This window comes from Poecile atricapillus, chromosome Z (assembly GCF_030490865.1).
Source record: "Poecile atricapillus isolate bPoeAtr1 chromosome Z, bPoeAtr1.hap1, whole genome shotgun sequence".
In the NCBI taxonomy this organism is placed as follows: domain Eukaryota; kingdom Metazoa; phylum Chordata; class Aves; order Passeriformes; family Paridae; genus Poecile; species Poecile atricapillus.
Window position 1 is genome coordinate 27,984,588 of NC_081289.1, and position 16,490 is coordinate 28,001,077.

At 44.9% G+C, this 16,490-nt stretch overlaps 2 protein-coding genes across 2 annotated transcripts; both read left to right on the forward strand.

Annotated features, from left to right (window-relative positions):
* The first annotated feature begins 102 nt into the window (after nucleotides 1-102).
* LOC131592585 (heat shock 70 kDa protein 12B-like) lies at nucleotides 103-5,193 on the forward strand. The gene is made up of 4 exons (XM_058864181.1): nucleotides 103-466; nucleotides 1,651-1,875; nucleotides 2,229-2,400; nucleotides 3,305-5,193. Exons 1-4 carry the CDS (start codon nucleotides 185-187, stop codon nucleotides 4,363-4,365), a joined length of 1,740 nt encoding a protein of 579 aa, XP_058720164.1. The 5' UTR covers nucleotides 103-184; the 3' UTR covers nucleotides 4,366-5,193.
* Nucleotides 5,194-11,251: 6,058 nt separating this feature from the next.
* On the forward strand, nucleotides 11,252-16,040 carry LOC131592592 (cytoglobin-like). The gene is made up of 3 exons (XM_058864193.1): nucleotides 11,252-11,346; nucleotides 13,239-13,470; nucleotides 14,667-16,040. The coding sequence occupies exons 1-3, from the start codon at nucleotides 11,252-11,254 to the stop codon at nucleotides 14,793-14,795; spliced, it is 456 nt and encodes a 151-aa protein (XP_058720176.1). The 3' UTR covers nucleotides 14,796-16,040.
* Nucleotides 16,041-16,490: the final 450 nt, after the last annotated feature.

The window sequence follows — 16,490 nt, forward strand, 5'->3', positions numbered from 1 at the left end:
AAGGAAGCCCTGCCTCTTTACAGGAATAGTTACCATTTACAGTATGTCTAGAGTCACATCTCTCTCTAGCCAATAAAAGCAGGGGAGGTTGCCCCTCCCCGTGCAATATCAGTTTCAGTCCGGTCCCATCCCAGTTTACCCTTTCTCTGCTCCCAGAGCTGCGCGCCTCTGCACTGCAGTGGCCATGGCCAGCCAGTCAGTCTTTGTTGTTGCTATAGATTTTGGCACATCCTACAGTGGGTACTGTTTTTCTCTTGCTTCAGGTACAGACCAAATCCGGCAGGTTAACTGGGGAATAGAGCATGGGCTCAAGACCCCAAAGACGCCTACGTGCATTTTGTTCAACCAGAAGCAGGAGTTCAAATATTTTGGCTATGATGCTGTGATGAGGTACAAGAGCCTGCCCTCCAGCCAAGCTGACAGCTGGTACTTCTTCGAGAACTTCAAGATGCAGCTGTACAACACGGTAGGTGCGAGAGTTACCACTAATGGGGGTTGGGGCTCTTCATTTACATGAGGGGTGGGACTTAGAGAATCCATGAAGAGGGCTGAGTAAATCTGGTTGATGAGGATGAATTTTGATGAACAAAAGAATAAATTATTTATTTATTTTTTAGTTGCTGAAAGCTTCACAGGTCCTTCCTTTATGATGTTTTTTATCTGTCTAAAGACAATAAGAACCTGACTGCATACCCTGGGTGAAGGCAACTATCTGTTCCTAACAAAAAGCTGCACTGTTCCCGAGTTTGACAGAGAAACTGGTCTCCCTTTGGGGCTCCTTACCTTAGTCCTCAACAAGAAACAGGGATCGAGTGAAATTTCCTGTAATTCAGAGGAGATGGGCAGTCTTGGGAGTATCTCAAATCCCATCCCGTGTTACACAGCTCCCCCTAGCTCTCCCTCCCTTGAAATGTTACTCTGAAGCTAATGTAAGGGTGTCCAGCTGTCTTTGAAGCCTGCAGTGGCTTTTATCAGATTTCTCTCTGAAGGCTTTGTGCCGGATCAGAACAGTTCACAGCTTTATCTGTGTTTGCTTGCTCAGCCAAACACCAGGCTGCCTTAGGGCCTTCCTGTCTGTGCTCCAGGGTCCCCCAGGGCCTCTCAAGCGTAGAATAAACCAGAGCACAAGGCCAGTCCCAGGAAAAGCACCAGCTCCTCTCTTTGGTGGATGGGAGGCTTCTTTGAAGATTTTCCTCCCCAGGACAGCTGGGAATTATGTGGTCTGTCACAATGTCACCTCTGGAGCAGTTGGTTCTCATTTGCTTTCAGCAGGGGCTGGAGAGAGGTTTTAGATCAGAACTATTTCTCTGCATCTGAGGAGCAAATGGTGAAGAAAAATTTCATTACAGAATCACTCCCCACTGTATCTTCAGGAATCCACAGGATCTACAGGGTCTTTACAAAATTTGGCCTAGGAGAAACAGGGGAATTGTCAACCATATTGACATTTTGCCTGCTGCATCACAGGCAAGGTGGGTAAGCAGTTTGGTAGCTGACCTGTCCCACTTGGACTCATTTAGCCACAGTAGTAAAGCCAGTGCTGGGAGTTTACTCAGGTTTGGAGACAAGGGTGTCTGGGTGCCTTATGCTGTGCAGTGCTTGGTGTGAAGGGGACAGGTCTCATGTGACCCTGGGCCTTTTCTTTTGTAGAGTGTCACAGCTGGCATGCAGCTGAAAGCCACCAATGGAAAGACACTTCCTGCTCTGACAGTCTTTTCTGAAAGCCTGTGCTACCTGAAGAAACATGCTTTGAATACCATTAAGGAGGCCTCTTTCCAAACTGTCTACGATCCAGAGGAGATCACCTGGGTCCTTACTGTCCCAGCCATATGGAGCGCTGCTGCCAAGCAGTTCATGCGTCTGGCAGCAAAAGAGGTAAAAGCAGGGGTTACTCCATTTCCTCAAATAACCTTTGGAGGTTTCTTTTCCCATTGAGGCAGAGGAACTCCTCAATATGTAAACAACCTGTATTTCAAATTTCAGTCCATTGGGCAGAGAAATCCTCCCCACTGAGGGTGATGAGGGAGAGGATGTCCCCAAATGGCAGTAACAACAGCTCTGCCCTCTCCCACCACTGCCATGTAGAAAGGAGCCCCACAGAGATCAGCAGTGCTAGAACCAGCACTCCTGCATGAGCTGCTGGGGTGAGAACAGTCTCCTTAGCAGGTGGTGTTCATGCAGCGGAAATCTCACACCCTTGAACTGACTCCTCTCTCTTGTGATTTTAGGCAGGAATTATCTCTGACATGCTCTCTAGGAACCTGATCATTGCCTTGGAGCCAGAAGCTGCATCACTGTGGTGCAAGCAGCTTCCACAGGAAGGGTTTATGGCAGACAGCAGTGACAAGAAGAAGTTTGAAGACTCCCCTGGGATCCAGTACATTGTCGTTGACTGTGGAGGTAAAATTTTCCCCGTTTAACAGGTACCATCTTTGCTGGCTGTGGTGCATGGCTATTTCAAAATATGGCCAAAGCTCCCAGAGCTTGGACTCCACTGGTGTGCCCATCATGGGTTTTTATGTTTATTTCTCACCTAATGAGATCCTGTTAGCAGGCAGAAAAATAGGAGGAAAGCAGGATTGTGTCTGACGCTGCAGTGCTCTTCAGCCAGATGGTCACAACACGAGGTCCTGCCCTCACACCAGATCAGCTGGCATGATGTCCCAGCATCAGCCACCAGCATGCACCACGTGCTCCTGTGTAGCCTGAGCTCACAGCCTCCTCTCCAGAAGCAACTGTAGGTAGTGCCCAGTGAAGTGACCAAAGAGATGAGCTAGCAGGCACTGGAGAGTAAATCATTAAGAATATTTGATGAAGCACTTCTCAATAATTTCTCTAGTTTCCTGAGATTTTTTGGTGTGATGTGAATTTTCTGCCAAGAGCAGTCTGGTGGTTGTGAACAAATAGCAAAAAGGCATCAAGAGGACCACAAGTTCTTGGGAGTCTTCTCACCACTGCTCAGGAGCCAGCCACCTATGTGATCAGACAGGAGATTGGCTTCAGTGAGCAAGTCAGAGCATCCAGCTTTTATCAGAAATAACTGTAGGAGCCTTGTGAGACCAGGCTTTTAAACAAAAGTTTAAATTTTCAATTGAAGTTTAAATTTTTAAATTGATGAAATCTAGAGAAGTACAGGCAATAGCAGAAGAGTGAGGATGAGGAAAAAAAGCAGCAGAAAAGCACATCTGTGAATCAGGAGTTCAGAAGATGATTGAATTCTGTGAAAACTCATGTACTTTAAAGCAACCAGTGCAATTAATTTGAGTCTCTTTGTGTGAATGTGTGTGTGTGTGTGTATGTGTAGGTGGCACAGTAGACATCACAGTACATGAGATCCAAGAAGACCATTACCTAAAGGAGCTACACAAGGCAGCTGGAGGTGGATGGGGAGGCAACAGAGTGGATGAAAACTTCATCAGTTTCCTCAAGGAAATATTCAATGATGGCGTATGGGATGAATATGTAAAGAAGCACCCTACTGAATTACAAAGTATGATGTACAACTTCAGCCTACAGAAATGCTCTGATAGAAGGGAGGCAGTCTACATGCATTGCTACTACAACTTGACCAAAGTGGCAGAGTCCAAGAAGGACATCTCCCAGTTCTTTGAAAAAGCAGCAGGAGCTGTGTGGTGTGATGGGACAATCAAGATTACATATGAGAAAATGAAAAGCTTGTTTGAGTATAGTATCAACAATATCATTTGTACTTTGAGTGAAATTCTTTGCAAACCTGAGATGGACAAAGTCCAGTATATTTTACTTGTGGGAGGCTTTGCATCCAGCATCATCCTGAGAGATGCAGTCAGGCAGGCCTTTAGCAGCAAGTATCACATCCTTTGTCCCATGGAGGCCCAGGTGGCCATTGCAAAAGGGGCTGTTTTATTTGGAATTAATCCCCGTATGATTACCTCAAGAATCAGCTGTAGGACATATGGCTTAGAAATATGTCAGAAATTTGATGATGCTATCCATGATGCCCGTAAACGGAGGGTCTCAAAAACTGGTGACTATATTTATTGCACAGGTCTCTTCTGTAAACTGGTGGAAATTGGGGAATCAGTGAATATACAGGAAGTTGCCCACTATGATTTCTATCCGACAGAACCAGATCAAACAAAGGTAGCCTTTGCTTTCTATTGTACAAAAAACCAGAATGCTCGGTATGTAGATGAGGAAGGGATGGAACAGCTTGGCTTCTGTGTAGTGCCATCGCCAGACACGAGGCTGGGGAAAGATCGCAAGCTGAAGGTGGCGATTAAATTTGGGCTCACTGAATTTGAAGCCACATGTACTGATGTTACTTCCCAAGAAAGTCAGACAGTTATAATAGATTTTTTATCTTATAATTACTCCTCATATTGAACAGATCTTAGATGTCTTTCCAGCCATTATGATTCTAACAATTCTATGACTTCTACAATAGAAGAGACAATTGGACCAATAAGTCCATCATGCAACTTTCTATTTACACAGGATAATTACAAGTCTGATTCTCTGGTTCCTTCCATTCCTCACCCACCACCCTTTCAGTCCAACACCTCATTTTCTCTTGTATCTGATAACGTGTTTGTCTGCTGCTTTATCTCATGTCCTTTTAGCTTGCATCTCTGTACACAATAGTCCATACCACCAATACAATCATCTGTGACCTACCTGTGTTTGATGAAAAGCCTCTGGACTGGGGTCTAACTTCCACATAAAGCAGCCCATAGCTGTTTATTTTAGCCTGGTGTCTTCTTGCAGCTACATCTTCTCTTTCTCTGACATCAGGTCACTTTATCTGAAGTCCAGGTTTAATTCTGCTGGGGGTGACATTCAGTGGATTTCTCTTTTCTTCAGAATATCATTTATATAAACTCTGTGTAATTAAAGCTCCAGGGTCCCAGACAAGAGAGCTGAGTGAACCAGTCTAGGGGCTTGTGTCCAAAACCTGTGGGAGTGTTGTTTCTATTAAATGATTGGGTGGTTTGATCTCATTAATTGGGCAGATATGAATGCCAGATTGTAACTTTACAGATATGAATAGTGCATATGCTGCTGCCTGATGACTCTGTCCACCTCTGGGTGCTCTCTGCATCTCTGATTTGGGCATGATAATTTTCTACATCACCTCCTCCTGCTTGCATCATCTGTGCAAAAGTCCAGCACAGTGTAGGCTTCCTGGGCCAAAATTTGTCCAAGAAAAGGGTGCAGTCCTACAGTGTGCTGGGTCTGGCTGAGGTGGAGTTGACTTTCTTCATAGTGACCCTTATCTTGGTGTGTGGTTTGGGTCCAGAATGATGCTGATAACACACTGATGGTTCAGGGGTTGTGAGGGGTGGGTTGGGGTTTGTGGAGTTGGCTTTCTTCCCCTCCACTAAGGATGTAAAGTTTCTCTGCTGAACACCACCAGCCTCCAGCAATGCAAATTCTTGGTTAGCTGGATACCATGCAAGAAAGCTCAGCACTGTCATCCTTATTAGTTGAATGATTGCATTAGAGTTACTGCTGGCCAGGTACTGAATGTTGTTAATCACTAGAGCAGCATTCAGAGGACTAATCTGCATATTTGCTATGTCCTATGATACGTAAAAGTGGAATGATTTTGAAGTTACTACCTTTGCTTTTACATTTAAATGTTATGTATGTGTCATGGAGTTACTTTACCTTTAAGGAAAGCTGGAGTTACTGGGGACTGCCTACAGTCTTTCTCATGACCAATTATCGGTCATTGCTGAGAATTGACAGCAGTTTTAGCCATTGAAAAGTGAGATCAACTTGTGAACCCCACCTTAAAGTGTACAACCAGAAGGGTGTGGTGCTCTTTGTTGCTTGGCTGTGAAAGGTAGCAGAGCTCCGGCTGGCCTCCCGTTCCCTGCCCAGGCCACGCGGGCGGGCGGGGGCCGGGCTGCGCCTGCCGCGTCTCCCGTCTCCCAGCCAGGAGATGGGGCCTGCGGGAGCTTGCTCCGAGCCAAGCTGGGCCAGGCCGGTTCCTGGCTTGGCTGCAGGTTTTGCCGTGATGGAATTTACCAGAAACTGTCGAGTAAAGAAGGGGAAGAGCTCTAAGCCTGCTGCAAGCAGAGACGGTGACCATGCTCTCCAGAGCAGCTATGAGGAACTTTCCATCGCAGACGGCTCCAGCTCCTGTTCAGCAGAAATCACCGAACCATCTACAAAAGCTTGGGCAAGATTTTAACTCTTTCTTATCCAGATGAGACTTGCGGATTAATCTTTTTATCCAGAGAGAGAAAAAGAGAGTGATCAACATGAAAAGAGACTTTATAAACTACTAGTGGCAAGAAAGAAAAGAAACTTCAAGAAAGGTAGAGAATTAAGAAGATGCTTTAATTAAGCTGAAATATCTTTCTGTTAAAACTATGGGGATGGACAATGAAGTCCTGAAAAGAACTCCTTTAATTCATGATGGAGTATGGGGAGGAATAGAGTGTTCAAAGTGTAAATTTGAGAAAAAGTAGAGTAATTATGGCATAGTGAAGTGCTGAGTGATTTGAAGCCTTGAGAGGCAATGAGAAAACTGTTTTCTAGTGAAACTCACAGAAACAGATAAAGAATACTTTTTACCTTTGACCAACTTATCCTTAAAAATGCTATCCCTAAACATCATGACCCATAACACATTTCAGAGTGATGTGGAATGGGAGGGAGGGGTGGGCTTTGATAACAGCAGCTCTAGGCAGTTGATATCAAAGAAACAGAAAACTATAACAAAAATAGCTTTCTTGTGAGAAACTCCATAAATTAACAGAAAGGAACTTCTGTTTCTCTACAGAGACTGATGAAAAGACTATAGAAAGAATTGAGATTGTTTAAACCATCAAAAATTATAAAGTTTTTGTCTCTGTTGTCATGTGAACAAAGAAATAGTGGGCAGTAAGAAATGAAAAGGTTTTTCTAGAAGTTTATTCTGGTGTTCTTATTCTTGTAGTTTGTCAATAAACTTTCTTTATTCCTTTTAAGTTTTATGCCTGGTTTGCTCTTGTTTTAATCCATATCTCACAGCAAGAAATAAGTAATTCTTTTTTCCCCCTTTTTGTTAATTACTGGTTTAAAACCAGAGCAGTATGCAATAAAAATATTCACAGCAGACACCTGTGTGCATTTCTACCATGTCAGGTGGTATGCTTTGTAAGGGCCATTCTGGGGGTTAGGTCCTAAGAAGCTGAGTAGTCCTGCTTTTTTCTTACCCTTTGCATTTGGTATTTTCACCAGTGGAAAGCCCAATATATCTCCACCCAAGCCCACCAATGCTCTGGAATGGGAGAGAGAAGTAGGGTCTGGGAAAGTGGCAGCGGGGAAAGCCTTTCCCACCCATGTGCTAGGTGGGCTTTAGGGTTCAAACATTGCCACTGACAGTCGTGAGTGCAGCTCCTCGTTCTGCTGGTTTTGATGAGCTGGTTTTGTTGATAACCTCAGACACTGAGTATGGGCAGATGCGGGTGTTTGTCCTTTCTGTGAAAGCAGCACTGAGTGTCAGGGTCTTGGGCTAAGCACCCCTGAAACCTGTCAATATAGGGGGCTCTACCCTCAGCCTGACACTACCAGGGATGTGGGAAAATAAGTTACAGCTGCTGAGCCCCTGGCAGCCATCCTCTGAAACAGGAGCTGGGGATTAACCCCACTGAACAATAAATAGTATGGGTTGTTTATGGTAAAAATCACAGATCGCCAAGTTTCAAGGATAAGAGAAGGCAGTGAGATTTGCAGTGCCTGTAACCAGGACATAGATAAGCTCTAGGGCTGTGATGGCTGCTGGATCCTGAATGGCTGGGTGAGTAGAAGGTGCCACCCACTTCTGTGGCTGGATCTTGCCGACTGCCTTCTGCCTAGAGCATGTGATTTCTTGGAAACTGAGAGAAAGCAGTAGTGACACCGTTTCCTGGCAGCGAAGTGGGAGGCACATCCTCTCTCCCCTGGCTGGGATGGAGATGGGAACAGCTTGGCCACAACCCAAACACCGTGTCTGTGCCTTCTGCTCTGGATTTCCCAGCGCCATCTGGCTCCCCAGCCTCACCCTGGCTGCTTGATGTTAGGGGAAAATAAAGATTCACAAAAAGTTCACAGTAACTCTAAGCCTTGAAACCATGACAGTGGGATGCTGGAGTAATGGAACCATGAAGAAACCCCAGGAACAGAATGCTATAAATCCTTATGCCCTTGACAAGTAATGATTCAAATAGATTCAAGCAGAAACGGCAACAGAGGTTTAACAAAATAAAATTTAACAATAACTTAGCAACAGGTGACAAGATGTAAAGACAATTTCAAGTTACCTGAGATGATTATAATGTTAAAGAACACATTCCCTGGGGAATTTGTATGTGGAAATGATAGGATAATGAACTGGACTGAGATCAGCACATGCACATTAAAAATTTTGTTACACAAGCATGAGTGGCCAATCTCCTGATTCTTTTTTGGTTACTTTTTTGTAAAAAGGGTTCTGCTTGTTTTCCAAAAAGTTGGAAAAGGCTTGGCCTAGCCTGGCAGCCTATTCTTCAGATTTGTAATAAAATCATGTCTCAACTCAATTGATCGGCTTTTGCACACCAGGATTCCCTTCTTTAGGGATAACAACCTAACATCCTGAGAAGCTTTACCCCATATTAGAAAATAGGTCTCTTCATACAATAGAAATTATGATTGAGAGGATTCACTTCCTTTGGCATAATAAAACAAACCATGGGAGAGGAAAAATAAATAAACCAAGCACTCATCCTCTTGCCCATGTGTGGGGATGTAATGACTTCATCATTAAACAGCTCATTTTTCATAGCTCTTCCATTTCCAGGCCAAAATAAACAGGTTTCTGGAGCTTTTTGGTTTCAGTTTCTAGAGATTGCTGAGATGTAGCATAGATGTGTATAGCCCTGAGGGGTATATTGGATATGAGCTCACTCACTCACTCACTCACTCACTCACTCACTCACTCACTCACTCACTCACTCACTCACTCACTCTATCTATCTATCTATCTATCTATCTATCTATCTATCTATCTATCTATCTATCTATCTATCTAATCTATCTCTAATATGATACATATTAGAGATGTCAAAACTTTATGTGGGATTATTGTGTTCATCATCAAAGGACTTGACAAATCATGCCAGGGAAAAAGAGAAGGTAATTTTCCAAAACAGTAAAAGTAACACCAGAGGATGGAAGAATAGAAAAGCATGTCACAGAGAGAGCATAGTGACATGCTTGAGGGAATTTATCATTGCTTTGTCTGGTCAGGGATTGCACTGTGCTGCTGACACTTGGCTTGGTCCTAGACAAAACTGACCCAATTGCACCCCAGAACTGGACCAACCAAGTAAGATTAGGGTGCCTCCATGGAAATGTGTTTAAAAAAGGGCAGGGAACACTGAAAAGGGGGAGACAAGTCCGGGCAGGTACAGTATCCAACAGGATGAGGACTGCAGCAAGAGCAGTTGAGCACAAGGCGGAGCAAGAGCAAGGGACACCCACACACCAACCCCAGCTTGTGCACCACCCGTGGTCTCACCAAAGGGTCTGGTTGTAACCTGCAGCATGGGGTGGGGAAACAGGACAGGGAGAAGTGAGGCATCGAAGTGTTGGTTAGTTGGTTTGTTCCTTGGCAATAAATTAATTCAATTGAAATTTCTCAACTCAAAATAAGTATTTTTTGTCCAATGACAGGATGTCTGATTGTATATCAAGGGATGGAGCACGTTCATAGTGCAATGCCCCAGAGGAGCATGGGGGAGAGCAGAGGAGAAGTCTCCTAGGGAATCCTAGAATGTTTAGGATTGGAAGGGACTTTAAAGATCATATAGTTCCAACCCCTCTGCCATGGGCAGGGACACCTTCCACTAGACCAAGTAGCTCAAAGCCCCATCCAGCCTGGCCTTGAACTCTTCCAGGCATGGGGTACCCACATCTGCTTTGCTGGTTTCTATCAGACTGCTCTTTCTTTGCTGTGTGGTAAAAAGGGATAGGGAGGCAAGTGGGCACAGATTTAGTGAAGTCGTTTGAGGCCTCCCTCAGCAGCAGTGGGACACAACCCCACCAAGACCAGTCCATCTCTGTGAGTTTGCAGCCAGCACTTTCCTTCTGCTCTGGGGTATCAGGCTGTTTTTTCTTGACATGCTGCATATTTTCCCCTCACACCTGTTCCTTCCCTCCTCTAAACCATCCCAAACAATATGAGGTTTTGTCTGCCCTCAGCATCCAGCAGCAGTTTCTCAAGCCCCTTAGCCCTTATTTAGCCTGTGTGCCCTGGACTTAAGCAGAACATTCCTGCCAGAGGTTAAGCCCAGGCATTGCATGGGTAATCCACAAAAACTTTTTGCCTCCAGTTCCAAGTGACTGTGACTATAACAAGTCCAGTGATGCTGTCTGCGGCTCCACCCTGGCCCTTCTTTGGCCCCTTACCTCTCTCCCAAGCAGTCAGGGCTCAGAGATAGGACAGAGATGGCAGCTGCAAGCCAAGAGGGTTAGAAAAGTGAAATGGCCTGACGTGACTGTGCTGCACCATTTATCTCCAGTGCTAAAATTAAATGGCTTTGCAGGGCACCATGGCCAGGGATGCTGTGCCGCGCTGCCACCACCATCCCTGCAATGCTGTCATTTTCAGCTGGCAAAGCCTCCCACCCTCATGGGACCAAGGCTGGAAGCAGCTGTGGGGTGAGCTCCTGTTAAACCAGAGGGCTGTGGGGAAAGCAGTGACCGTGGTGTAAAGGCAGGACTGGAGAGAGTTGCTGGAGCTAGAAACAGCATCTTTGACTGAAGGACCAAAGAATGCCAGGGAGAGGGGATGGCAAGGGACCACAGTGCCGTCAGCACAGCAGCACTCTTGGCAGAAAACCAGGAAAATTAGTGCTTGGGCAAGGATCACCTTCAGGAAAGAGAAGCCAAGCACTGGCTTTGGCAGAGGTGAGAGGGAAAGACAATTGATCTTTTTTTTTCCCCACTGAAAACTGCCTTTTTTCCCTTCTCTCCTCAGACGGTGAGACCTTTGCTTTGGCACCTCACCTACGACTACAGGGCTAGTCCTCCTCCTCATGTGGTTAGTTTCTTTCCTGATTAAAAGTGATTAGGTAGCTCTAAAACCTGCAGAAATGTGACAGAGGGGAACAGAGACAAAGAGACCCTTCAAGATCTCTTAAATCCCCAGGGCAGTATTTAGAGAGCCCTGAGGAGAACTGGAGCAGAAAGACCCTGCCAGGACCTCCCTGTCCTTCTCCCTCCTGCTGCAGCCTCCATTGCCAACATCTCCTCCACCATGTCGCTCTCTGAAGCAGAGGTGCAAAGTGCCCGTGGTGCCTGGGAGAAGATATATGTGGATGCTGAAGACAATGGGACAGCTGTGCTGGTCAGGTAAGGAAAGAGCCCATCCAGCTGCTGCCGCGCAGGGGTGAAGGAGGAACAGCCAGGATGGAGTTACTGCTTAGGAGCATGTCTTGATGTTTTTCATGCAGCCCTTGCTAGGAAGAGGAGAAATCCACACAAGAAAAAATGAGAAGAAAGGGGTAAGGGGGTGGGAAAAGAAGAAGAGACAAGAACAGTATCTTCACCCATAAGGTAAAGGAAAGAAAGTGTGATATGAAAGAGAACAGGAACAAAACACGGGCCTTATTTCCATCTGCCTCTACCCCTAAACTCTTTTAATGCTCTTTTTAAACTCCGTGTTTCACTTCTGATTCTCATTCAGCCTCAGTCCATCTGTTTCACTGTATTATACCCTTTCCTCTCTTAGCTTTCATCCTGTTTCCCTATCTTCTGTTCACCTTTCACATATTCCACTCTCATCTGGGACTTCCATCACTCCATAAGCATGGATCAGTTCAAATACTATTTCTGGTTATCAGACCTTTAGCCCTCTCTCCAGCTTTCTTGTATATCACACCTTATGCCTGGATTACCCTCATGAGCCCCTCACCTTACATGCTGCTCTTTCCTTCTACAGGCTACACAACCTGAGCACAGTTAGGGTCCAAAGTGCAGCCATAAAATGTTAGTAGCATCCAGTAGCTTGCCTCCCTGGGGTAATTTACCCTAGAAGGTTTTGCTTTAGTGTCCTACAGCCCCAGACCTGCCTGTAGAGAAGTTCAGGGTTTCCCAGGACAGGAGAGACATGGCCATGCTGGAAAGAGTCCAACAAAGGACCAGGAAGATGAGGAGGGGACTGCAGCATTTCTCCAATAAAGGCAGAGAAAGCTATGACTGTTCAGCCTGGAGAAGAGAAAGCTCAGAGGAATCTTAGCAATGTGTACATAAAAACCTGAAGGGAGAGTGCAAAGAAGGCAGAGCCATGCTCGTCTCAGTGGTGCCACGAGACAGGACCAGAGTCAATGGGCCCAAATTGAAACACAGAACAAGGTTCCCTTGAACATCAGGAAAGACTTCTTTTACTTCTGAATGCAGCTGAGCACTGGCACAAGTTGCCCAAAGAAGTTGTTGAGTCTTCACACATGGAGATACTCAAAAGCCATCTGGCCATGGTCCTGGGCAACTGGCTTGACCAGTGGTGTTGACCCAGGTGACCTCCAGAGGTTCCTTCAAACCCAACCATTTTGTGACTCTGTGAAATGCAATGTAGAATTTGCTATGGATATTTCAGATAGATAAGCAGTTTACCCAACAGAGTAAACTGCTTTTTTTTAAGAGTTTGACCAAGATGACTGTAATTGATCAAAGGTAATTTCAAACACACTGAATTGTGTTACTTTTGAATAAATTACATGAGCAGTACCCTATACTCAAGCAACAATCCATCACAGTCAGGAAGAAAGCTTTGAGTGGACTATAGAAAGGAGTTAATTAACAAAACCAATAGTAGGGTTTCTCTATGAAGACATCCACCAGTATCACAGTGGTCATATCTGCTGTCCAGAGCATCTTTAGGAATATTGAACTGTCACAGTCACCCCATGTGAACCTGCTCCCACTTCTCTGTGAAAGTAACACAGTGTTAACACTGAGAAAATATTAACTTTAGAAGCAGTGGCATAAGGTCATTATAAGATTTAACATAGAATGAGCAAAGGAAATGCCCTGGGGAGAGGCAAGGGAGAGAGGATTGACTGCTACATGCATGGGGGTTATGCACAGGTGCAAAAGGCAACAGAGAAACAAGGAATGCAGAAGTGTCTGTTCTAATAAAGAGACGGGGAAAAGGGACATAAATGCATAAGGCAAGGCTGGAATGTGTGGCCATGTCTCATTGATAGCTTGGTCCACAAGTCAGAATGTCTCTCATTCCTCAACAGGATGTTTACCGAGCACCCAGACACCAAGTCCTACTTCACACATTTCAAAGGTATGGACTCTGCTGAAGAGATGAAACAGTCAGATCAAGTCAGGGGCCATGGCAAGAAGGTTTTCAGTGCCATCAACGACATGGTGCAACACCTGGGCAACTCTGAGGCTTTTCTTGGGATAGTGACCCCACTCGGCAAGAAACATGCCACCCAGCTGAAGATTGACCCCAAAAACTTTAGGGTGAGTGAGCAGCCCTCTTCCCAGAGAGTGTAATTGTGAGGAGGACATGGTTTCCCCTTTGAGAGGTAGAACTGAGGAACATAGGCTTTGTATGTAGGAATACATATATATATATATATGCCTCAGAGAATGGAGGTGGTACAAGGTGAGATGGTTGATGGTGGAAGATGGCAGGAGACACTGGTGGGGAAAACAGCTGTGCAGCAGATGTGGTGCAGGCAGGTGATGTGGTGCTCAGGTGGGAGCTGCACAGCTGCCCATGAGCTGTAGAGGGTTTTCTCAGTGCAATATGATCCCCACACCTGCCATTTAATAACAAGATACAGAAGAGCATTTCAACCCTGGACTTCAGTCCTTGATGTATTTTTTATCTTGTAACAGGAGCTGAGCTTTTCTACAACTAAACCAGCTGTTATTGAGCAACAGTGTCATCATTAAACAAACAAGCATTGTCATCATGAAACAAATAATAAAAACAGGATCAAATTACTTGTCTAGATCCACCTAAGGTCACTAGAAGACTGCATTTACAACTGTTTTGTCTGCCTTACATAGCAAAAAACAGGCACCTTCTGGCAAAGATTATTTCCAAATGAAGGTGATTTCAAAAGCAGTTTTTAAATTTGGGCTCCATTAAAATAAGTGATGATTTCTGGCTGAAAATACTTTTTCAGAGTAAAGATGCACACAGAACAAGAAATGCTGCACAGGAAAGGAGTTGGCAAGTCAAAGTATACCACCTACCTAGTGACTGAAGAACTCTGCTCCAGAGTGTTGGATAGCTAATGAGCAGGAAAGATGAGGGGAAAACTTACCCCCAAGCCATGTATTCCATCGGTGTCCAACAAGGGGCTGATCATGGCCTCTAAATATTTGGGACAGTCTCCTGCCTGGAGAAGGATTGCAGTGGATGGACAAAGCACATCAGTCCTATACAGCCATCATTAAGTGACAGGTGCAGTCAACAATAACTAGATACAACTAGGTAGTTAAAAACACCAGCAGCAGTTTTTTGTGAAATCTATAATGCACCTTATTTTCCATGCCCTGTTACAAGGTCTGCAGGTCATGTGCTGTGAATTTTTCTTGTAACCCTTTTTGCCCTCCAAGAATCCCAACTAAAGATATGTAAGTTCTTATGCCTCTAATGTGGAGAAAAGCTCACACTGGTTGTTTCTTCTCTTCTCCTTGTTTAGATTATCTGTGACATTATTTTACAATTGATGGAGGAGAAATTTGGTGGAGACAGCAAAGCTTCATTTGAGAAGGTGACCAATGAAATCTGCACCCACCTGAACAATATCTACAAAGAGGAGGGTTGGTGAGGATGTGAACCTTCCAGGCTCTTTAAACAACTTGCCAGCACTGATTAGCTGCTTTTGGGCCCCCAGCCACAGCTGGAAAAATTAAAATTTAAAAATAAAAACAGGCAAGAAAAAAGGCTTACACAATATAGATATCAATGTCAATAATTTTCTTAGCAAACTGAGTTTCTACAGCTAAACAAAACCCACAGATACATCAAAGTCAACCAACAAATCCCAATGTGCTTTGCAGTTTCAGCATTTCAGGTGGGTTCCTCTGGCCACCGTCCTTGAAGATTACATTTTAAGATGGTGACTTTAAGCTTTCTATTCCTAAAAGAAAGACTTGCTCCTTCCAGCAGCACCAGCAGCTCTTTGGCTCACCTACCACCTCTCCATCCTCATGGATGACCTGAAGGAGACCATTTTGAAGCATCTCCAGAATCTTGGTAGAGGTCATTATTTAAAAGGCATGAGTATTGTTTTGTGTTTGCACTTAAACAAGGGGGAAGTGGTGTACGGGAATGACCATCTGAGAGATATGAGGGAAGTCCCATCTTGCATGAACCAGGAGAGTCACCCAACCTTGGTTTCTCAGAGCAGCTTTCAGCACGAGGGATGACAACATTGAGTGTAGTCACCACTGGACCCCTCTGGGCAGGGAGGAACATCTTCAGGCTGTGGATTTCAATGTGTTACTCCAAGGAAACTACTTGGGTTGCATTCCCAGATGAAGCAAGAGTTGAGTTCACTGGCTCTTGTTCACTCAAAATGCACCCAGCTGATGGAGACTGCTGTCTCACTGCATGGGCAGCACGGGGGAGCTCAACCTGACATGGAATTCATCCTGTCCAGTCAAACAGCCTGAGCCTTCCTTCAGAGCTAAATGGGTCCTGAACTATTTAATTATTTTTCTTTGTATTCCTTAGACTCGGTGAAATAATCAGCTAATAACTGCAAATAACCCCATGCTGGTTTGCTTCAGTGTGATGCAATAAACACAGAAAAAGCAGATGTACCCTCTCATTTGCTTCACAGAAAAGGTGATGTGCAGCAGTGGCAGCTGGTTACAGTGCACTTTTATTGGTGGTTCTGGGGGGTTTCCAAAACCAGCTCAAGCTCCCACCCAGGCACCCATCACACTTGTGGCAGTCAGGCTCCTCATGGTTTTCACTTAACCATGAAGCAACAGTTATGTAAACAAGTAAAAATGCAGAGTTTTCCTTCATTCAACATGTAGTTTTCCTCACCCACTGCATTTGGCAAAGGATGCTAAATCCCAAAGTCCAGAAGAGGAACTGTAGCCAGAGAGGAAGATGGGGCAGGCTGCTTTATTTGCTTCAGTGTTCTGTTCAGCTCGGGGAGAAAGGGAAGTGTATTGCACAGCACTGGCAAGGACTGTAAAAAAAGAACAAGATGTGTAAAAAAATGTTTATAGTCTCAAATCCCTCGGAGGGAGTACAAGTAGTTAAAGCTCTGAAAAGAGGTGCTGGCAGTTCTTTACTCCCATTGCTCTGCTGCAAACCAGGCTGAGTTTAGGAATATTTGAAGGCAGCAGTTAAAAAGTTACAGTGGTTCCAAAGAAAAGTCCCCACCCACGTACTACCTTCTAGAGATGGAGACAGGCTCCAGCCGGCTGAAGGTGCCTGAGGGCTGTAAAAATGCCTTCTTTGCAGCCTCTCTGAGCCAGCACCTGGAAGGATTCCTAACCCTTGT